The sequence below is a fragment of the Nelumbo nucifera genome, chromosome 4 (genome assembly GCF_055504915.1).
Source record: "Nelumbo nucifera cultivar China Antique chromosome 4, China Antique-T2T, whole genome shotgun sequence".
In the NCBI taxonomy this organism is placed as follows: domain Eukaryota; kingdom Viridiplantae; phylum Streptophyta; class Magnoliopsida; order Proteales; family Nelumbonaceae; genus Nelumbo; species Nelumbo nucifera.
In genome coordinates, this window is record NC_142652.1 from 96,177,556 (window position 1) to 96,202,433 (window position 24,878).

A 24,878-nucleotide genomic window follows, 5' to 3' on the forward strand; every position below is an offset into this window, starting at 1 on the left:
TTAAATAAAAATTCTTCACAATCAAATTTACCTAAAACAGATGGTTCTGAGAGCAGAATATTAACAATCTGAGTGTTAGAGGGGCTTCCATGCTATAAGATGTCAAATAATACATAATGTGGGCCAAATACAACTATAAAAGTTGCAAAATGTTTAAATTAAACAAATGATATTGTTCTAAAATCTTGAGATGAACGGGCATCTTCGAAGTGCTCATCAATCTCGAATTTATCTGATCTCAAACAAGGTGGTATATATTCCCTGAAGATAGTCTCCATGTTTGGCATCTCCTTTAATTCCAGACAGGCAACTTCTAAAGGTGTGTAGCGGAAGGATTTGTAGAATTTCTTTGAGCAGACAAAAGCAAAGACTAAGGACAGTACAGGAAGGGGTATCAGAAGAGGTGTGAACGGGAATATCTTCACTCCAAAGTAACCAAGCATGGTAATTTGGTACACAATCAGAGCTGCAAGAATACGTGAATGCATGTGGGGCCACATCCGTCCATAGCTCTCATATGATGGAACATAAACTTTGAGAGCCTGTACAAGAAAAGAATCTTAGATTAATGTTGGGAAATCAGACAAAGAACTGATTAACACCCATTCTTAGAGATACCTAACGAGGATATCATTACCAGCAGCACTTCCTCTGAAGAATTACCACTAATATATTGGTCTGGACAAATGGATCATATCCAATCACCCATCCATTTTCTTCTGGAATGTTGCAATTGTAAGATCTCAGGTTGACAAACATGAAAATTCAGGTTCAAGTCCAAGAAGGGCCACTTAATAGGTGGGTCCTGTATCTACTCCACCTCTCTCAGGACCAGATAGCTGGGACCAGTATTAAGTGATGGCCCTTTTAATGTCAATCCAGGAAAAGTATAATGTCTTTTAGGTCCCGTTTGGTTTGTGGGAATAGAGGTTTAGAATCGGAATTGGAATGGGCCATTCTGATTCCAATTATTTGATTGGGCGGAATTGGAATCCCATTCCTATTCCTGGTGGAATGGAATTCTCCCATTTGAGGGAATGACCATTCCCTCCCCCTCCCTTGGGAATGAAGTCCCATTCCAGTTGATTCTAATTTCCATTCCTATTCTTGTCTGAACCAAACAGACTATGGGAATGGGAATAGACCATTCCAATTCCGATTTTGATTCTGACTGCGAACCAAACAAACCCTTAGTTGTTCAAGGGACTGACGGATTCATTTTACTGGATTGACATTTGACCTAGAGTATCACCACCAAGTCACGGGCTTATCTCTAAATTTGATATCAACAGACTTTCCAGTTAGAGTGACCAAATCTACAATCATAAATTTATTACCTAGAATTTACCTAAAACTGTAGCACTTAGGTTGTTCTAGACTTGTACATAATGGCTGAGAAACTGCATTAATATTTATTCTAGCATGTTGAGGATTGTGAAAGCAGATTTCAATTGTTTCTAGAATTTAGAACCCAAAACGCATTGAAAGTTCTAGACTTGCCTGATTCCTAACAATAAGCCATCCAAGGCTGAAGTACGCCATGCCAAAGGGAATGATGATAGGAGTTATTACAGAGTAGCAGATGACGATCGTTATGATAAGCATATCATTGGGAACCCTTGTTGCATAACCAAGATCTCCAGGAGCCCAAGCCTCTTTGAATTCTGCTTCAGTTTTACAGAGAAACTTTCTCTTAAGGTAGTAGATTATCAGAGGAACTAACCGGGACAGCTCAAGCCCATAGCCCACAAAGAACCTGGTAACCAAGGGAAACAAATATATTTGGATATTTATCAAACAGTAGCGTAACCCTCCAAACTAGAATATAAGGAACAAGAAATTTCTATGTCCAACCACAAGAAAAAATGGTCCACTAAATACAATATTTGCTTCCTAGATTCCTATAGTGCCAAGAATTCTTTAACAGGTAATTAGCATGGCTAAATAAAAAGCAGTAATAATTAACCAATATATTGCTAATTTATGCTTCTTGTAGACCAATTTTCCTAACAAGTGATCAAGATTGCACGGTAATACAAAAAATTATCCATTCAATCATGGTATTATGACCCACTGAAGGTCAAGTCATGGCAAACAGGAGAGATGTATTACCTACTTCGATACCAAATTGATGTGGGACTAGAATGGCCAAAGGATGACTTTGGGAGGTTTAGGATGGGTATAGGGTGATCTAGAACTAGAAACCAGTGTTTTAAAAAATGACCTGAAAATAGAACCTTTTTTCCATGGTAGTGGGTCAATGGTTCAACCATATGTGTCAAACAAATCAACTGACATCATAATTAAGTAATAAAAAAGATAAAAATATTTAAAAATACAAGAAGTTATAGAAAATACAAAGTGTAGAAAAATTGGGCAGATCATATTCATTACATAAAACAAAAATAAGTATGATAAATAAGAATTACTTTTATTAATGATAGAAATGGTTAAAAATACTTTTATTAATGAAATAGGTAGAATTACAAGGAATAGTTGTAGAGGGTGACCAAGTCTGGTTTGGTTCAGAGTGTTAAAGTTTAAGCTGCAGGGGCAATATTGTCTTTTCCCTTTTGTTTCTTAGCCTTATGTTATATGTAACTCTTGGAGTGTACTGTAGTGACTTTTGTCTTTATTAGAAGCTTAATAAAACAAAGGTTGATAGGAGGGAGAAGGCAGTTCAAATCTCTCTCTCTCTCTCTCCCTCCCCTGGACCTTGTTTCTTCTCTCTTCTTCCTTTTCCTCTCTTTTTGGACCTTGTGATGTAGGACCAGCTCAGTTCTAGTCCTTAGAGATTGTTGAATGGTCTTCTTTGATCAGAATTTTATGGCTGTTGATGGCTGTAATCACTCACAAGGTGCCTAGAATCACTCACCATAGTTAGTATAAGCTGAAGAAAACTCAATAAACTTCATTGTCCTTTGTGTAAAACGTCCACACATATATATAGACTCTAAACTCATAATAAACCTAGGAGTCAAATTGTTACTCATAATGATAGTCCTAGGAGTCCAACTGTTAGACTCAATAATCCTAGTAGAACTCAAACTAAGCTGTCATATCCCATTTTAATTCAAAGAAGACTCAATAACTCTAATCCTACTTATTCAATGACTGAAATTTTAAACATAAAAAAATTATAATAGACAATCAAACCCTATTATTGGACCCCACAGAAAAATTGTAAAATAACAAAAATACCTTTGGTGTCCAATTCAGTCCAAATCCCAAGTACCATCACTATGCCATATCAGGACCTGTTGTAAGGCCTTCTTCTTTGTAGAATAAGTCTTCAAGAGTGCTGATTGATTCCAATCATGTCTCCCCGGCTTGAAAGAACTCGACCTCGATGAGTTAAAAGCATGGTATGCCTCATAAAGATCTAGGTTGAGATGATGAAAGTCTTCAGCAATGATCCAATAACTCTCAGACATGGGCCTGCCTTTCTACTTGACAAGGAATTTCTGATACCCTCCTGTAGCAGTAGATATTATTTTCTCAACTAAACATCCTCTAGAATGTCATTTAGAGATGCAATAGTTGGCAACTTAGGTATATGGGTCTTAAAAGGATCTACATGTCCATGATAAGGAGTCAAGTCCTCGATGTTGAAGATAGGACAAATACCCATGTCACCTGGCAGCTATAGAACATAGGCATTAGAACTTATCTTCTTGATGATTTTGTAAGGACCTGCACTCTTTGAGTGTAGCTTCTTGTACACACCTTTAGGAAAACACTATGGTTGTATGCATACCATAACCATGTCTCCCTCTTGATAATTTTCCAACTGTTGATGAATATAAGCTCTAGCCTTGTATAAATCATTGCTTAATGCAATTTTTCTCATGACATCATCATTTATCTCTCTTATGTGCCTAGCAAATGCTTTTGCTTCAATGCTAGTACATGCATCTTGTGGTAAGGTAATTAAGTCAATTGGCTGCTTAAGCTGAATACCAATCACCACTTCAAATGGACTTCCTCTTGTGGATCTATTTATTGAGCTGTTATAAGAAAACTCAGCTATTGGAAGCACTAGATCCCATCTAGAAGTATGATCACTGACTAGACACCATAAAAGATCTCCCAAGCTTTTATTCACTACCTCAGTTTGACCATCTTTTTGGGGGTGAAACGATGTAGAGAATTTCAGCTAAGTACTGAGTAGTTTCCAAAGTGTCTTCCAAAAATAACTCATAAATTTGGTGTCCTGATCTAATGCGATAGTAGAAGGCACTCCATGAAGTCGAAACACTTTTTTGAAAAATATAGTAGCAATATGTTAAGCATCATGTGTTTTGTTGCAAGGTAAGAAATGAGCCATTTTGGAGAAACAATCCACCACAACATAGATTGTATTGTGACCCTAGAAGTCTTGGGCAATCCAAGGACAAAATCCATGGATAAATCTTTCCATGGGCCCATGATTCATGAGGAATAGGTAGGGGTATATATAGACCATTGTATGCTTTCGTCCTTTGGCAAGTTGGCATGCCCTACATTGCTTTATTATTATTTTTTTTGAAGAATCAGAATAAAAATTTCATTAAAATAGAAAAGAGTCACACAACCCGGGGGGGTTAAGATAGCACCCAACCTAGAAAACAAGCTGATTACACTGCACTAGAAAAATCAGTAAAAACAGAACTGGTCAAGATTACAAGACTGTAACTCAAGAACATCCCAAAAATTCTCCCCCATCTCTGTTTTGCTAGTCTGAAGGAAGTCTGGGTGCACCAGAACCCAATCTGACACCAGATTTACAATCAAAGCTAAAAGACCTTCAATATTCTTTCGTTTGTTCTCAAATAATCTTCTATTTCTCTCATTCCATAAGACCCAGCAGACCGCAAAAGGGATACAGCTCCACACGATCTTTGCTTTCCTGCACCCATTAAGTCTTGGCCAGGAGGAAAATAACTCTGTTGTAGACGAAGGATGAAATAAGTTCATTATACGAGCAACATCGTTCTTCAAACTAGGCTAATAAAACCTATCTTCCACCATAGCAATGGTATCATAAAACAGATAACCATTATGTAGTGAAAAGGAAGGATACTCATCTTGCTTCCTAGCTTGTAAGTCAGTATAGATGATGATGAAATCCTTACAACCAGCATAGTCTTGCTTTAGTTGATCAAAACCAATGACTTGGACATTCATGGAATGAAGTATGTAAGGCATCAGACTTAGAACATCTGCCACTTTATTCTCATTTCCAGCTTGGTGATTAAGAACGAAGGGGAAAGAAAGCTTCTTTCCCTTGAAACAAGTCTTCTTTCACCCCCAAATGACTCTAAAACTCCAAATCTCATTCATAAAATGCTAGATATGCAAAGAAAACGCAAAAATACACATGTGAATCATCAATGTTTTTGAAAAATTTTCAAGTTTTGAAAGATATTACAAAAATAGGTAATTTTTTTTTCAATTTTTCATAATATCTTATGATTTTTTCCTTGAATGATTGAAAATATTTAAATCTATGTTGATCTAGATTAAATATGTTCAAAATCAAATTTTTTATGTGTTATGAGTAGATTTATGGAAATTTTATGAAGAGATTTGGAAAAAAATATAAAATAACAAAAAAATTGAAAATGTATTTTTTTTATCTGCCTAGAAAGACTTATTATGTTCTAGATCTATGGATTATCTATCATATCCATAGAGCAATTGCACTTTACTCCTAAATAAATTTTTGTTTTTTTTATAATTTTAGAATTAAAAATAATTAATAATAAATTATGTTTAATTGAAATTTCTTCTTTAATAAAAATTTTTTGAATATGTTATATAATGTTTATTTATTTTTTATTTTTTATAATTTATGAAAATAAAAAATAAATAATAATTATTTAATAAGAAATAATTATTAATTATATTTGCACTTAGAAATTGTGAAAATGAATGTTTCATGGTTGGATAGGAAAGCTGGGTTTTCCTATCCCTTAAAACTTAAGAATTATAATTTATAAATTATAGTTAAGCATAGGGTTTTTTAATGAAATTATAATTGACTACGGTGTATTTCTTCATAAAACCATTAAAATATATTAATTTAATGTATGTACGCCTCATTGAGGCCTTATATTTAGTGTTATTGATGTATTTTTATGATTTATTGAAGTATTTATAGTGTTTCTATGCATATCTATGCGTATCTTAATTTTTCTCCAATACACATGCATATCCAAGGCGTATCTTGATAGTTGATACGTCTCTTAAACTTGCCTTTTTGATACACTTGGCGTTTGTGATACTTTGAGCATTGTGTGCCTACTCGATTTTGAGGAGATGTAGTTAAAACAACAATTTATCTCATTAATAGACTTCCCTTACAAACTTTTCATCTCCAGTCTTCTCATCATCTTCTCTTCCCTAATGATCCCATTTTTTGTCTTCCTCTTAAAGTCTTTGGTTCTAGTTGCTTTGTTCATAACTTGAGCCATTGCCTCAAACTCAACCCGAAGTCTATCAAGTATGTTTTTTTCGGTTACTCCTTAGTCCAAAAGGGGTACAAGTTTTGGGTCCTCACACTGTTGGATGGTATGTGTGTAAGGATGTTACATTTCTTGATTATACTCCGTTCTTTTGGTCACTTTGTCCTTCTATTTAGGGGGAGAGTATCAGTGAAGATCGGACTCCATTTTGTCTCCTAGTTCTTGCATCTATGGATATTCCTAGTTCAGTGATAGTATTCTTGCTCCTTGTCCTCCTCTCTCTATTCCTCTACAACGGTCTTGGCAGCAATGGTTCAAAAGGCACAAAAGGAAGGTTACTCGTGTGGTTAAATGTCCACAACAATCTAACCTCTTGGTTCCAAGTGATTCTGAAAGCAACTTGAGCCTAAGACTCCTGTTAATTCTAAACTTCCTATTCCTACTTTACTAAGCCTTATATCTCAGACCTTGACTTTCCCATTGCAATCCGAAAAGGAAAAAGGAAATGCACTGCCTATTCCATTAGTATCTATGTTTCTTATGATGACCTTTCACCTTCCTACTATGCCTATATTTCTACCATTTCCTCTATTTCTCTTCCTCGTCATATTGCATATGTAGTGCAGTCCCCTCAGTGGAAGGATGATATGAACCAAGAGATGGAGGCCCTCATAAAGAACCAAACCTAGGAGATTGTTCCACTTCCTAAGGGTGAAGTCCTAGTGGGTTACAAGTGGGTGTATACAGTTAAACACCGAGCTGATGGCTCAATTGAAAGATACAAAGCTAGGCTAGTGGCAAAAGGGTACACCCAAACTTATGGGATTGACTATCAAGATAACTTTGCACCTGTGGACAAAATGAGTTCTACTCGAGTGGTTATGTCTCTTGCTGCACACCATTCATGATCTTTGTACCATATGGATGTGAAGAATGCCTTCCTTAATGGAGGTCTTCAAGAGGAGGTCTACATGGATCTTCCCCTAGGAGTTACCCTCCCTAATAGTGAGGGAAAGGTTTGTTGTATGAAGAAATCTCTTTATGGGCTCAAGCAATCTCCTAGAACTTGGTTTGATAGATTCAAAAGGGCTATTTTTAAAATTGGGTTCACTCAATCACAGGCTGATCATAGTCTATTTATAAGAAGGGTTAATGGACTAATGACTTTGCTGAAAGTGTATGTTGATGACATTGTTATAACTTGAGGTGATAGCTCTGGAATATCCTATCTAAAGTATTTCTTGCTTCCAAATTTGAGGACAAAGATCTTGGGAAACTCAAATACTTCCTTAGAATTGAAGTAGAAAGGTCAAAGGAAGGGATCTTCATTTAGTAGAGAAAGTATGTGCTTGATGTCAACTCGGATCAAATCAAAGAAGAAAGAGTTGAGAGTGAAAAGGGTGTGTTCTGTCTTGAACCACACGCCCAAAAATATTTAACTTATATATGAAAGAATACAATGTTATGGAAGGACAGTTATGCCCTTGTCTTACAAGAAATAGTAGATATTCAAGACTGCTATCAGCCTTGAACCCTAATAGATTTCAGGTTCGAAAAAGGAGAAAAAAGGTATAGAGAGAGGAGAAAGAGTAGAGAGAGAGCAGTAGAACACATGAATTGAAAGGAAGGACAGAATCTGAATGTTCTGCCGCCGCCACTTCTATTTAGTATTTATGGGTTATGCTAGTTACATGAAAGGACAAATCTGCCCTTGGTATTTACATAACACATAAAACAATATAAAACTGAAATATAAATAACAACTAGAATAACAGATTGACCATCAGCTAACCCTAGGATGACTAGGGCACATTCTACCTTACGGACAGAGTGGGACCACAGCTGTGGGGCCCACATCAGTGTTCTCTACACTCCCCCTCAAGTTGGGAATAAATGTTTATCATTCCCAACTTGGATAGATCCGCCTCTAGCTTCTTTCTTGATACGGCTTTAGTGAGGATATTTGCTAGTTGCATACTGGATGTGATGTAAGGGAGGCATACTTCTTAAGATGAGACCCTCTCTCGTACAAAATGTCGGTCAACTTCAATGTGTTTGATTCTGTCATGCTGCACTGGATTATGTGCTATATTAATAGCTGCTTGATTATCACAATACAACATCAGGGGCTTCTCATACTCAATACCCAACTCCTCAAGTAGAGATCTCAGCCATAGGATTTCAGCCACTCCGTTAGCCATTGACCTGTATTCTGCTTCAGCACTAGATCGGGAGACAACACTTTGTTTCTTACTTCTCCAAGAGACAAGATTACCTCCCACAAGAGCACAATATCCTGAGGTAGACTTTCTATCATCAACACTCCTAGCCCAATCGGCATCCGTATAGACCTCCACCTTCATGTGGTTATTGTTCTTGAATAGTATACCCCTACCCGGGCATTTCTTCAAGTATGCTAATATTCTTTCTGCCGCAAGAAGATGTGTGGTTCTAGGAGAATGCATGTACTGGCTGACAACACTAATAGCATAAGTAATATCTGACCGAGTGAGGCAGAGATATAGGAGCTTTCCTACTAATCGCTGGAACATAACCTTGTCTTTAAGAGGCTCCCCACTCTCTGCACTAATCCTGTGGTTCTGTTCAATGGGTGTATCCGCAGGCTTGACACCTAACTTTTCAGTTTCTGCTAGAAGATCTAGGACATATTTCCTCTGAGAGATAAAGATCCCCTGTTTGGATCTAGCAACCTCAATACCCAAAAAATACCGAAGTACACCAAGGTCTTTCACCTCAAATTCTTGATGAAGGAGCTGTTTAAGGGATTCAACCTCTTGGCTATCATTCCCTGTCACCACAATATCATCAACATATACTGCAAGTAGTGTCAAGGAGAACTCAACCCTCTTGATGAATAGAGTATGATCTGATTGGGCCTGTACGTAACCGAACTTCACAAGGGATAGTCTGAATCAATCGAACCAAGCCCTAGGTGACTGCTTCAAACCATACAAAGCCTTGTTGAGCCGGCAGACCATCTTACCTATTTCTGCATCATAGAATCCAGAAGGCAAACACATGTAAACCTCTTCCTGTAGGTCTCCATTCAGAAAAGCATTTTTCACGTCCATTTGGTATAAAGGCCAAGTGTGACTTGCTGCAAGGGATAATAGGACTCGAATGGTGGTCATCTTGGCTACCGGGGCAAAGGTCTCCAAGTAATCTATACCATAAGTCTGGGTGAACCCTTTTGCAACTAACCAAGCTTTATACCTCTCAATGGATCCATCTGAATTGTGCTTCATGGTAAATACCCATCTGCAGCCAACTAGTTTCTTTCCTTTGGGTAGATCAACTAGCTCCCAGGTGTTATTTTTCAATAGGGCATCCATCTCAACCTGCATTGCATCTTTCCATTCCGGGACGGATAGGGCTTCTTGCACTGTTCTTGGAATAGGGACATTGGCAACGGAACTAAGGTAGGACCTGTAGGTTGGAGATAGGCGACCATAGGATAAAAACTGGGAAATACAGTGGGCTGTAGATGTGGTACAATGTCGTTTCCCTTTACGGACGACAATCGGAAGGTCAAGGTTATCTGCAGGAGGTGAAATGGCAACAATAGAGGAAGTCTCTGTGGGCCCTGGGACTGTAATACCTGGACTTGGAGCTGCATATGAGATTGGAGCTGGCCTGGACTGCTGATGACTGGGATCAACCTGCCTGCATCGCCTGTGATAGACCCTCAACTCCTGATCCCTCTGACCACCTTCACCATTGCAGCTCTCATCGCCCAATGGAATAGATAAAGGAACTACCCCACTCTCACTGCTCTCCCCCTAAAAAAATGGACTCAAACCCCCACTCTCATTGCTCTCCCCCTGAGGAGAAACCCGAGGATAATAGGGTGTCTCCTCAAAGAAAGTGACATCCATGGAGACAAACTTCCTCCCTAAGACAGGATCATAGAAGCAATAACCCTTTTGAGTTTGTGCATAACCAAGGAAAATGCATTTGGAGGCCTTGGGTTCGAACTTGGAGTGATGGGGTCCGAGAAGCTGAACAAAGCAGGTACAACCAAATGTTTTAAGGGGAATAGAAAACAACTCCTCACTTGGGCATAGAAGGGAAAAAGGAGATCTCATATCAAGGACCCGGGAAGGAACCCAATTAATAAGATATACCGCCGTGAGGATAGCATCACCCGAGAAGCGAATAGGGACATTAGAGGTAAACATAAGACTTCTAGCCACCTCCAAGATGTGCCAATTCTTCCTTTCTGCAACTCCATTCTGCTGAGGTGTATGAGGGCAAGAGCTCTGGTGTACAATACCCTGTGGTTGACCTCCTGTCTGATAGAGAGCCAGCCCAATCAGCATCTGTGTACCCTACTATCTCAAGAGGTCCTCCTTTTTGGTATAACAACCCACGACCTGGAGCACCCTTTAGGTACCTAACAATTCTCAGAATAGCTTCCCAGTGAGGAACCCGGGGATGTTGCATAAACTGACTCACCACACTCACAACAAATGATATATCTGGTCGGGTAATGGTCAGGTAGTTCAACTTTCCCACCAACCTTCTGTATCTTCCAAGATCATCAAACTCTTCACCTGCATCCACACTTAACTTGGCATTGAGTTCCATTGGAGTCTCTGTTGGTTTAGCACCTAACAACCCTGTTTCTTCAAGTAGATCAAGAACATATTTCCTCTGACATAGGTTGATCCCCTGTTTTGACCTCGCAACTTCTATTCCTAAGAAATACTTTAGCTTCCCCAGATCTTTCGTATTGAAGTGGTCCTGTAAGAATTTTTTCAGCCTGTCAATTCCATTGTTGTCACTTCCAGTTATGACAATATCATCCACATACACGACTAGCAAGATTTTTCCATCTTTCGAGTTATAGCTAAACACGGAATGATCAACCTGACACTGTTTCATCCCAAAGGCCTTCACCACTTCACTGAACTTGCCGAACCATGCACGAGGAGATTGTTTCAGTCCATAGATTGCCTTTTTGAGCCTGCACACCTTACCAACCTCCCCCTGAGCAACAAACCCTGGTGGTTGCTCCATATACACCTCCTCAACAAAAGATCATACATAGTAGCCAATGAGATCAACACCCGAACTGAACCAATTTTAGCCACAGGAGAGAATGTCTCCATATAGTCCACACCATATAACTGAGAATAGCCCTTGGCCACTAACCGTGCCTTCAATCGTTCCACACTGCCATCAGGAAGATGCTTCACTGTATAGACCCATTTACACCCAACAGTGTGCTTACCAGGAGGAAGGGTGGTGAGTTCCCACATATGATTATGTTGTAGAGCAGAGAATTCTTCTTCCATGGCTTGCCGCCACCCTGGAGAGGCAAGGGCTTCCTGTACAGTCTTGGGAATGGGAACCGAAGAGAGTAATGATATAAACTTGCAATGGGAAGCAGAAAGGTGAGCAGTGGAAACATAGTCTGAAATGGGATGAGAAGTACAAGTACGTTTACCTATCCGCAAAGCAATAGGGAGATGAAGATCTGAGGGAGAAGGAGCAGTAGCAGGATCTGTCGATGGGTGCTGAAGTGGAGGAGGAGCCGAAGCACTTCTGTGAGTATACACTTGAGTAATTGGCGGCCTCTCTGTAGTAACCGACATATGATGTGCATTTGTAGTAGGAGTGGGAGCTATGGGAAGGGGGTCCACAACCGGAACAGGAAGAGGAACTACAGAGGGAGAAGAAGAGACCCCGGCATTGGAGAAAAAAGAAACTGATTCAAAGAAGGTGACATCCGGGCACACAAATGATTTATGAAACTTAGGGTTATAACACTTGTACCCTTTCTGAGTCCTTGAGTATCCAAGAAAAATACACTTTGTAGCCCGAGCATCTAGCTTGTCTACTCCATGCCCCAAGTGCTGAACAAAACAAACACAGCCAAAGACTCTTGGGGTGAGAGGAAAGGGAGACAAAGTGGGGAACAACACAGAGAAAGGGGATTGACTTCCAAGGATTGACATGGGCATCCGATTTATCAAAAAACAGGATGTAAGAACAGCATCACTCCAAAAGTGCTTTGGGACATGCATATTGATCATCAAGGACCGAGCAGTTTCAAGAAGATGTCTATTTTTCCGTTCAGCTACACCGTTTTGTTGTGGGGTGTAGGCACAAGAAGTTTGATGAATTATTCCATGATGTTCTAGGTATTGCTGAAATGATGAGGGGATGTATTCTTTGGCATTATCGGAGCGAAGTATTTTCATATGAACACCAAACTGAGTGCGTATTTCAGCATGAAATTTCTGAAAAATAGAGAACAATTCATTACGGTCTTTCATAAGATAGATCCATGTCATCCTTGAAAAGTCATCAACAAAGATTACAAAATACTTAAAACCATTGTATGACACCACTTTAACTGGATCCCATACATTAGATTGAACTAAAGTAAAAAGACTTGAGACACGACTATCAATTCTTAGACTAAATGAGACTCGATGATGTTTTCCCAACTGACATGACTCACAATCTAATGATGAAAGATGACTCAAGGAAGGAACTAGCAGCTTCAAAGCCTTGAGAGAGGGATGACCAAGTCTGCAGTGCCATTGGAGAGGTGTAAGAGATGACTGGAAAGCCACTGGAGGGCCACCACCATCAAGGTAATACAAACCACCGGCTTCATGCTCTCCACCAATCTTCGTCCCCGTCTTGAGATCCTGAAACACACAAGAAGAAGGATAGAAGGTTACAGAACAATTAAGGGACTTGGTTAATCTACTAACAGACATAAGGTTAAAAGGGAACTTAGGAACATATAAAACAGATGCTAAAGACAATGAGGAGAGATCAACATCACCAACACCACAAATAGGAGATGTAGAACCATTAGCAAGTGTAACTGTCTAAGATGTGGAGGTGCGAGAAAGGGAAGAAAATACATCAGGAGTCCTAGACATATGGTCCGAGGCGCCAAAATCAACGATCCAGGGTGAGGCTTTGGAAGCTAGACAAGTCATACCTGAATGGGCAAGTGTAGCTGTGTTCTACTGAGATGTTTGAAGGAACTGATCATATATTGCCCGTGGTACACACCATTTCCTGCCCGGAAGCACAAGTGGGTGTGGAGGGGGTTGGTGCAGTTTGCTGGCTTTCAGTAATTGTGCTACTACTCTTAGATGTAACATGGTTAGCCCAAGTGTTAGGTGGACCATGCAAATCATAGCAGAAATTAACTGTGTGCCCCTCTAAGCCACAATGTGTAAATTTTCTCTGAGCATTACCCCTTCCTTTTCCACGGCCTCCCCCTGACTCACGGCCTCAGTCTGGCTACTGGCTCGGTTAAACATGTGTCAACCACGGTTGCTTGGAGGGCCACAGCTGCCACCACCACTTCTACTTCCACGACTACTCCCTTTAGTCACTACCAAACCAGATCTATCAGAGAAGGAAGAATAATCCACTGGCTCAATGGATGTCCTCTTAAGATGGGCAAAAACTTCTTCAAGTGAGGGGAGAGATGATCCCCCCAATATCTGTGCTCTGACAGGCTCATACTCAGCCTTCAAGCCCACAAGAAACCTAGTCACATCAAGCTGTTCACATTGCTGTTGTTGGATCTGGACATCTGATGTGAGAGGGTGATACACATTTAGCTCATTGCGGATGTTTCTCAAACTTGCATAATACTCTTCTAAGCTTTGACTTCCTTGCTTCAAATTGAAGTACTCTTGGTATAACTGATATACCCTAGTTGTGTTGTCTTGTTCAGAGTACAACTTTTTAGCATGATCCTAGATCTCTTTGGCTGTATCTAGGAACATGAAGTTCACACTAATCTTTGGTTCCATGCTGTTCCAAAGCCATGTCATTATCTGTGCATCATCTTGTTCCCAATCACTGAACCCAGAAGAATCAGAGGAAGGTTTCTCCTCCCTCACATGTTTTGCTTTCCTCTTGGCCTTCAAGAACACCTCCACAGATTTTGCCCATGGTATATAGTTCTCACCATTCAACTTGATGGATGTCATTTGAACACTTAGATAATCTGAAGAGAGCATGATGCCTGTTTTGTTGTCATTCCCAACTACAATTGAAGCCATCTCAATTATGTCTCCTCTGAATATACACCACAATCTCACACTTGTCACAAGACTTATTTCACTTACAATACCACCAACCCACTTTCTTCAATTGCACATTACACACTACACTCTAAAGCTGAAATCATTCAGTCAACACATCAAACACTTGGACTGGACACTGCAGGACCATTTACCACCAACACACCACTACTGAAATTACTCAGTCATTTCATCGAACACTTCTTCTGCAAACTGCAGAACCGATTACACACAAGGTCTAGGGGTTCACTTTTAAGCATTTAAAAACATAGATATGTCAGCCACCACAACACAATCAACACTACACCACTGCTGTCGTGGACATCAGCAGTCTACCACTCTTCTTTCAGCACACATGTGAGCAAGAAAACACAAAAAAAAAACATGACTGATATGTGTATCAGTTTCACCCAGCACCACAACAACTAACTTTCGAAGCACACAAAAAAAAATCAGCATTCACAGTCCATTTCTGAACACGCGACAGCAGTGTCCATACCTGTATACGACCAGCCCTCTTCGTACACTGAATAGAGGGTCTAGTATACCACTTCAACGACCACCACAGCACCGGCCAGAAGCATTCTCACCTCCAGGCCCTCAAAACGACAACTCCTTTTCAGCCCTTTATCGAGTCTTCAATCAGATCAGCTGTAGGATGATGAAACCTACTGTGAAGCTGGCGGCGAACCCAGGAAGAAGACAGCAGCAAGAAAAATGAACACCAGACCTTAATGCTCTGATACCATGTGAATAAACCCTAGTTGTTTCTAGGTCAAAGTAGAGAAGAAGAAAGAAGAAAGAAAGAAAAGAGAAAGAAGAAGAAGAAGGAGAGGAGAAGAGTATTCAGCCAGACTATAAGAGAGGATATACAAAAGTACCTCTCCTAGCCGACCCACTTGACTTTTATTCATGAAAAATTTGAGTTACAAGAAAGACAATTTTGTCCCTCATAGAAGATGGGACACATAACTTAAACTCAGATACAATAGACATTTCACTTTCAATAAGATATAGCAGAATGACCAAAATACCCCTGACTCGAGCATTCTAATAGCCGGAACCAAGTGAGGATGCAGTTTCCAACATGTTTCTTTTGTATGTTTGGGTTTCTTACAATGTTCACATACCACATCCTTTTTGTCTTCCTTCCTCCTGTCCTCTGAATCACCCCCTGATTTGGGTTTGATAGCTACAAAGGCTGGTGTGAGAGGCTGAGGTTGCATCATAACTTTCCTTCTGGTCTCTTCACTATGTACTAAGGAGTATGCCTGAGAGAGAGTCACACTGTCTCTAGTCAAAGTCTGTTGCCGCACAATATCATACTCTGAATTTAGGCCTGCCAGAAACTCAAACACCCGGTTTGTCTCGACCTGCTTTCTATATATCTGTGCATCTTTGGGACTCTCCCACTCAAGAGTCTCTAAGTGATCAATCTCACGCCACAGAGACTGCAAGGTAGAGAAGTATACTAAAATCGGTTTCTCTCATTGTTTAAGGTTTTTCACTTCACATTTCAATTCATATGCTTTGGCAACATTAAGGGGTTGGGAATAAGTTTCTTTCATAACATCCAATATCTCCTTAGCTGTCTTTGCCCACAAGTAATTTCGGCTAATATGAGGCTGCATAGAATTACACAGCCATGTCATAACCAAGTAGTTTTCTTGGATCCACTTGGTATACATAGGGTCTCCCTTGGGGGGTTCTTTCACATCTCCCAAGAGGTACCCTAATTTACCTCTTCCCCCAATAGCCATCACGGCTGATTGGGCCCATTCCAAATAGTTTGATCCATCAAACTTTACGGTTGTAATCTGACCACCTGTCTCAGAAACACTACCATAACTGTTGTTCCCAAAACTGCCTTCTGCCTGATTTTTAAACTCCATCTCGGTTAACTCTCAAAAAACAGCACTTGGACTACCAATCACAATCAAAACAGTGTAGGACCAATCTGTAGTTATAGTGTTTGTGCACAAAACAGGTATAAATCTGAAACCAACTAGCAAACACAACAGCAGCAGTCCATACAGTTCTCACCCCTTAAGAGAGTTCAAAAACCCCAAAAGGATCTGAAAAATCAGCTTAGAAGCAGGTCTGATATGCTTGGTAGAATTAGGGTTTTAATCAGTCCTTAAAGAAAACATTTCAGTTGCACATTCCAATCAGTACCGTATAGATAGACTTGCAGTAGGGTTAATATGAAACCCTAAAAGCTGATCAATGCTAACAAAACTTGAGGACAGCTCCAGGTAAATCGCAAGGTTCAGTCTAACATTAGGGCTTGCCGCAAGCTTATTAGGGTTTTCCGCAAGATCACTTTCAAACCCTAGAGTAGGAGAAAAGAACCCTAAGGCAGTTCGGCCCAACAATAGGGTTTGCTGTAAAACCCTAGAGAATAGAAGGGAGAAAACCCTAGAATGGTTCGGCCGCCCTTTCCAGATAGGTCCAACCTATCCTCTCTGATAATACTTCTCTTAGAAAATAAATAACTTACAAGAAAAAAACTGTTCGCTGCCTTCCAAGGTTACCCGAACCTTAGTCTTCTCTGATTCTTCCTGATCACCAACACTCTGCAACTGTGACAAGTCTTCAACAACTGCTAAACCCTCTGGCGATCTCCAAGAATCAGTCCACGAACTCCACTTTCTCAGCTTCCAGCCCTAGGGGATTCTCATGTGGTCGGCTGGACTAGACTCACATGAGAAACCCTAACCTTGCTCTGATACCAAGTAGATGTTCAAGACTGCTATCAGCCTTGAACCCTAATAGATTTCAGGTTCAAAAAAGGAGAAAAAAGGTATAGAGGAGAGAGGAGAAAGAGTAGAGAGAGAGAGCAATAGAACACAAGAATTGAAAGGAAGGACAGAATCTGAATGTTCTGCTGCCGCCACTTCTATTTAGTATTTATAGGTTATGCTAGTTACATGAAAGGACAAATCTGCCCTTGGTATTTACATAACACATAAAACAATATAAAACTGAAATATAAATAACAATTGGAATAACAGATTGACCATCAGCTAACCCTAGGATGACTAGGGCACATTCTACCCTATGGACAGAGTGGGACCACAGCTGTGGGGCCCACATCAGTGTTCTCTACAAAATAATAAAACAAAAGATAGTGTGCACAAGTTACAACATAAAAGGGTGGTCCCAAGTAGGAATGGCAATGGGGCGGGGATCATATTCCCCGTCCCCGACCCCGATTATAAAAGGAACCCCCGTCCCCGTCCCCGATCCCCGTCGGGGATAAATTTTGTCCTTCATCCCCGATCCCCGACGGGGATGGGTTCCCCGCGGGGACCCAAATCCCCGGAATTTTTTATATATAACAGTATTTATTTGAAAAATAAATTTACTTAAAATAAATAAATATTTTAAATTATAAATAATTTTTTAAATATGTTTTGATATATATAATATAAATAATATAATAATATATAAATAATATAATAATAAATATATATATACATAATCGGGGTTGGGTAGGGCGGGGACCTCAATCCCCATCCCCAACCCCGACCCCGATCAGGGATTCCTATTAATCCCCGTCCCCGTCCCCGTCCCCGCCCCGCCAAAACAATCCCCATCCTCGACCCCAAAAGACACATGCCCAAGACGGTGATGCCACACTTTCCATTGACTTAGTTTCTCATCATGACAGGACTTAGACTGACACGTTAACCTTAACTTTGGAGACTGATCAAGAAGATAAACTCCATCGGCTTCATGTCCATTGCCAATCATCTTCCTCGTACTCAGATCTAGAGAGACAATGAGATGGAGAGAAGGTTACAAAACAATTATGAGACTTTGCAAGTGAGCTAACAAATAAGATATTTCTATACAGTTGTGGGACACAGAGAACATATTTTAGAGAAAGGTTGTTGGTAAGTTTAACTTCACCCAAACCCGAAATTGGGGTTTGAGTTCCATCAACAACGGTAATCTTACCTTTCCTTGAAAAAAGTTTATAAGTGGTAAAGTAGGAAGGCATACCAATCATTGGCTCTTGTGTCAATTATCCAAGAAATAGAGGATGAGGCATGACACACAAGTGCAATACCTGATTTTGAAAAGGCACTAGAAGGTGTATGTGAACTAGCAGATGTAGGCAACCCACTTTTTTCAAGATGGAGTAAGATGCCTCTCAATTTTTTCATCACATTAGAGGTATCATGAGTAGATGCCTGAGCAGAAGAATTTCCCTCAAGCATGCGAGTCTGAGAATCATGACTAACTATAGCAACACGAGCATTTACCTTCTTTCCAGTTTTAAACTTCCTAGGCTTTAGGTGGGAATTTAGTTTCCAACACCTATCCTTGGTGTGCTTTGGCTTCTTGCAATATTCATAAACTACCTCTTCAAGTTTACTAGAACTTTATTTGGGTTTTGTGGACAAAGAGGTGTGTGTTCACCAACAGGTACTTGCATCATGGTATTCCTCCCACTCTCTTCATTTTGCACCAGAGAATATGCTGTGGAGAGTGACAAAATATCAGCAATAAGGATGTGTTGCATGGTGAAGTCATAACCAGCATTTAGTCTAGCAAGAAAATAAAAGACTTGGTTTTTCTCAATGTACTTCTTGTATTGTTCAGCATCAACAGGATCCTTCCACTCCAAAGCCTCTAAATGATCCATTTGTTCCCAAACTGAATGTAAGGAAGAAAAATACATGGCCACCGATTTCTCCCCCTGTCACATATTACATGCTTCTCTTCGCAACTAATAGATTCTAGTAGTATTCTTCGCTTGAAAACCAGTTGTAGTTAACCTATCCCAAATGTCCTTAATTGTTGGAAGGAACATATAGTTGCGGATGATGTAAGGCTGCATAGAGCATACCAGCCATGGAATAATTTGGATCTTCATTCTTCGACTTAGCTTCCTTACCGCTAATAAACCCAAGCTTACCTCTTCCTCTGATTGTAAGCTTAGCTGATTGAGACTATAGAGAAGATGGGCCGAATGGCCCATAGGCTGTTTATCCTTTTTATCTTTTATGTTCTTTGCTGTAATGGGCCTTAATCTGGGCTTTATTCTTTCTTATGTTATGTTTTTTAATTTTCTGCCCAACTAGGGGCCTCTCTGTAAATTACTAAAGTTTAACTTAATGAAATGGAATTAGGGGTGTAAGAGAGGAGGTTATGCTCGAAAATCTCTCTCTCTGAACCCTAGTTGCCACCACCTTCTTCTTCTTAAAACCTGATTTCTGCTACTTCCTTTTGATTTTCTGCAACCTTTTAAACAGTCCTTTCTTTTCAAAAGGCTGTTTTTCTTCTTGGTATCAGAGCAGGCTTGACTTTTCCTTTTTTCACCTCTTTTTCCCCATACACAGTGTGTATGGAGAACTGAATCGTATGAATAGTTAAAGAAACCTGTTTCAGCCCAGTTGTTAGTGGTTTTTGGAGAGAAGGGGACTGGTTTTGTCGTCCTCCTGACAGATCAAGTGTGTTGCCCGAAACCCTAATTTTCTGAAGAAATCTGATTGCTGGCCCCACAAAGAGTTTGACCTAGGCACTCAGTGACTAAAAGTCTTCTCATCCTTCACCTTGAAGATCGATTCAAGTGGATTTGTGTTCTGTGAAGTCTACAAGGAGCGGCTGAGATTACTCTATTTCTCCGGCTTCTGGGTGTAACGCAGGTAGCTAGTACAGCTGCATAGAGGTTGGCTCACAACACAGTTTTTTATTCTGTCTTCATTTGTTTTTATTCGAAGTTTTTAGAAGTTATTTTCAAAGTATTTTAAGAAGATGAACCCTTCAGAAGTTGAAAACAAGCATGTTGCTGAATCTGGACAGGTTCCGGGAGCCTCTATAGACTCTACTGGCTGTGACCACAGTCAAGCTAGATGGAAATAATTATCTGGCTTGGTCACAATCAGTAAAAATTCATATTTGCAGTAGAGGCAAATGTGGTTTTATCTCCGGGAGCAAAAAGGCTCCTTTGGAAGATGATCCATCATATGAAAAATGGATGCAAGAAAATTATGCTATTATTGGATGGCTTGTGAACTCAATGCAACCGTAGATTAGTCAACACTATTTGTGGATAAATTCAGCAAAGGAAATTTTGGATAGTGTTGCTGAAACCTATTCCCAGAAATTAAATGTGACCAAGGCTTACAAGCTAAGGAGTAATGTGAAAAATTTGAGACAGGGGGAAAACCTTTAGCTGCTTATTTCTCAATACTAAAGTTTTTATGGCAAGAAATTGATTTGATAGAAGCTGTAGCCTGGGACACCACTAATGATGCTGAGAATTACAGGAAACTTGTTGAGAGAAACAGGGTGTTTGAGTTTTTGACAGGGCTGAATCTAGAGTATGACATCACAAAGCAAAATATTTTATCCAAGGATAGTGTTTCACTGTCTCAAACCTATGCCTTGGTAAGTAGTGAAAAAAGCAGGAGACTTGTCCAGTTCAAGGGGTTGGTCTAAATGATCACTTTGCTAATATGGGAGTGAAACCCAAGGGAGTTGCAAGGACTCCAAGTAGCTCAGGGAATAAATAAATTATTCGTGACAGATACCTGTTGGAAATTGCATCCTGAGCTTCTTCCTCTTCGGTTTCAAAAGAATTCTGATAATATGAAGGCAGGGAGTGCCAATATTGCTACTAATCCAGATAGTGACAGATACCTAACTGAAGAGATGACAGCTAGTGAGCAGTTAGCAGCTATGAAGGCAGAGTATGAGAAGTTTGGAAAGATGATCAGTCACCTAGAGGGTGTGGCCTCTTCTTCCAATCCGCCAGGAAATTCAACCTCTTCTGCATTTGCTCATTCAGGTATACAGGCTTCTGCCAATCACGCAACTATTTCAGGTAATCGTAGGATCCCTTGGATTATTGATTCTAGTGCTTCTGATCATATGACCAGCCTTTCCACTCTGTTTGTTTCTTATGATTTACTTCCAAGCCATAAAAAAATCACCCTAGCCGATGGCTCTCTTGCCCCTATCTCCAGCAAGGGAACCATCAAGGCTACAGATTCCTTGGTACTTCCTTCTACTCTTCATGTACCCAAGCTAAATACAAATTTGTTATCTGTAAGTAGCCTAACTAAGTCATTGAACTGTTGTGTAACCTTCTTTCCTTCCTACTGTGTTTTCCAGGATCTAGAGTCTCAGAAAGTGATTGGGAATGGCCATGAGGCAAATGGAATATGTTTGCTGGACACTCCTGGACAGAACCATGGACAACCTGGAAAAGCTGCTTTTGGGTCTACATCTACAGAGTCCATCATCATCTTTCTTTTTCTGCATTAAGTCATTTATTCCCATAACTGTTTAAGGGAATTAGTCTGTCCAGTCTTCATTGTGAGTCATGTGAATTGTCAAAACATTGTAGAAGCAGTTATCCTTTGAGTAATAAAAGATCTTCTCCATTTCATATTGTACACTATGATGTGTAAGAGCCTTACCACTTACCTTCCATGGGTGGCTACAAATATTTTATCTTGTTCATTGATGACTTTTCTCGGTTCACTTGGATATTTTTTATGAAGTCCCGTGATGAAATTCCTAGACTTGTGAGGCAATTCCATGAATTTGTTCTAACCCAGTTTGATACCAGAATTAAAATTTTCAGATCCGACAATGCAAAAGAATATTTTAAGAAAAACCTATCCTGTTATCTCACTGATTTGGGGGTTATTCACCAAAGCTCCTGTGTTAGGACCCCATAACAAAATGTAGTTGCTGAAAGAAAAAATCAGCATATTGTTGAAATTGCAAGAAGTATCCTATTTGCCTCACATGTCCCTACAAAATTTTGGGGTGATATTGTTCTCACTGCAACCTACCTAATCAATCGTATGCCATCCAAGGTTTTGGGGTTTAATTCTCCTTTCAGTCTTCTTCATCCGAGCAAGGATCTTTTTCCTATTCCTCTCCGTGTCTTTGGATGCACTTGTTATGTACATATCCCAAGTGTCCAGAGACATAAATTTGAACCAAAAGCCCACAAGTGTATCTTCCTTGGTTATCCCCCCACACAAAAGGGTTATTGTTGTTTTGATCCGAAGACTGCCACTTGGTATGTCTTAATGGATGTCACCTTTGATGAGCTCTCTTCCTTTTATGATTCTTCTCATGAGAGGCATTGTCAAAAGGGGGAGAATTTGTCATAGTTGCTTGCTCTCCCCCTTCCTATCCCAATTGAGTCTTCTATTGAGACTCTTCCTCCTTCAGATGAGTCAAGGGAGGATCAATCATTTCATTCTCATTCCAGTGTTCCTACCCCTCCTCCTTTACCTCCTCGTCCTCTTTTTAATCCCAGGTTGTACCAACAACAGAGAACCAGAAGTGAGCAGATTGTTTCCCCTACAACACATTACCCTCTTACACTTCCAGTCAGAGAAGAGACAATAGGTACTGATACAACCCCTTTGGAGTCATCCTTTCCGGACCTTGATATCCATATTGCTATTAGGAAAGGAAAAAAGGAAGTGTGCTGCACATTGCATTTCCAAACACCTTTTTTATAGTTTGCTCTCTCCTTCATATTTTGGCTACCTTTCTTCTGTTGCTTCTAACCCAATTCCCAGGTCTGTGTTAGAAGCTCTTACTATTCCAAAATGGAGGGATGCTATGAGAACAGAAATTGATGCCTTGCACAAGAGTGACACTTGGGAAGTGGTTGATTTACTTGAAGGGAAGGATCCAGTAGGCTGTATGTGGGTTTTTACCATCAAATATCATGTTGATGGCACCATTGAAAGATACAAGGCTAGGTTGGTTGCAAAAGGTTATACACAGACATATGGAATTAATTATTTGGAGACCTTTGCTCCTATTGCCAAGATGACTTCTGTGAGTGTTCTGTTATCTCTAGCTGCACACTCAAACTGGCCACTTTATTAGTTGGATGTAAAGAATGCATTTTTGAATGGAGAGTTACATGAGGAGGTTTATATGTCTCTTCCTCCAGGGATGTATGAAACAGATATGAAAGGGAAGGTCTGCAGGCTAAAGAAATCTCTTTATGGACTTAAACAGTCCCCTAGGGCATGCTTTGAAAGGTTTAGGGCTGCCCTTGTTAGCTTTGGCTATGTACAGACACAGTCTGATCATACCCTCTTTTTGAAGAGGAGAGGATCCTTGGCCGTTTACCTGATTGTGTATATAGATGATATTGTTGTGACTGGTAATGATGTATCAGGGATTAATGATCACAAATCTTTCCTTCATACAGAGTTTGAGATCAAAGATCTGGGGGAATTGTGATACTTTCTTGGCATAGAAGTTGCTAGATCCAAAGATGAGGTCCTTATCTCTCAGAGAAAGTATGTACTTGATTTGCTTTCTGAAACAAGGAAGATGGGTGCTAGACTAGTTGTTACTCCTATTGATATGAGTCATAAACTCTCTACTTCAGATGGAATATTGTTGAAAGATAAGGGAGTCTTCCAGAGGCTACTTGGAAAACTTCTCTATCTATGCATGACTCGGCCAGACATTGCATATGCTGTCAGTTGCATCAGTCAGTTCATGCATGCTCCCAGGGATACTCACATGGTAGCAGCAGAGCGGATTCTGTGTTATTTGAAGGGTTCACCTGGAAAGGGAATTCTATTTGCTAAGCATAGCCATATGAAACTTGAAGCCTACACAGATGCTGATTGGGCCGGAAATATTGATGACAGAGGATCTACCTCTGGGTACTGTAGCTTGGTGATAGGTAACATTGTCTCTTGGAGAAGCAAGAAACAATTAGTTGTTGCCCAATCTTCAGCTGAAGCTGAATACATAGCCATGACTCAGAGTTTTTGAACTACTGTGGCTTAGATCCTTGATGGAGGAACTAGGTATTGAGCATGATAAGCTAATGATGTTATACTGTGATAATCAGACTGCCATCAACATTGCTCATAATCCAGTGCAACATGACAGAACTAAACATATTGAAGTTGACAAACACTTCATTCAAGAAAGAGTGGCTTCTGGAGAGGTGTGTCTACCTTTCATCACTTTTGAAGGATAGTTAGATGATTTCCTCACCAAGGGCATTCCCAAGGCTAAACTTCAGCATGGTACTGGCAAGCTTGGCATGATTGACATCCATGCTCAGCTTAAGGGGGAGTGTAGAGAAGATGGGCTGAATGGCCCATAGGCTGTTTATCTTTTTTATCTTTTATGTTCTTTGCTGTAATGGGTCTTAATCTGGGCTTTATTCTTTCTTATGCTATGTTTTTTAATTTTCTACCCAACTAGGGGCCTCTCTGTAAATTACTAAAATTTAACTTAATGAAATGGAATTAGGGGTGTAAGAAGGAGGTTATATTCAAAAATCTCTCTCTTTGAACCCTAGTTGCCACCACCTTCTTCTTCT

General features: G+C 39.9%; 1 protein-coding gene across 2 annotated transcripts in view; it reads right to left on the reverse strand.

Annotated features, from left to right (window-relative positions):
• The window catches only part of LOC104610811 (CSC1-like protein ERD4), an 82,163-nt gene continuing 57,285 nt past the window's right edge, over positions 1-24,878 (reverse strand). For both annotated transcript variants that reach the window (XM_088904410.1, XM_088904411.1), the window contains 2 exons: positions 1,501-1,756; positions 1-542 (listed from right to left, as the gene is read on the reverse strand). In XM_088904410.1, coding sequence (XP_088760536.1) covers positions 159-542; positions 1,501-1,756 — 640 coding nt within the window. In that variant the 3' untranslated portion in view covers positions 1-158. The remainder of the gene's footprint in view (positions 543-1,500; positions 1,757-24,878) is intronic.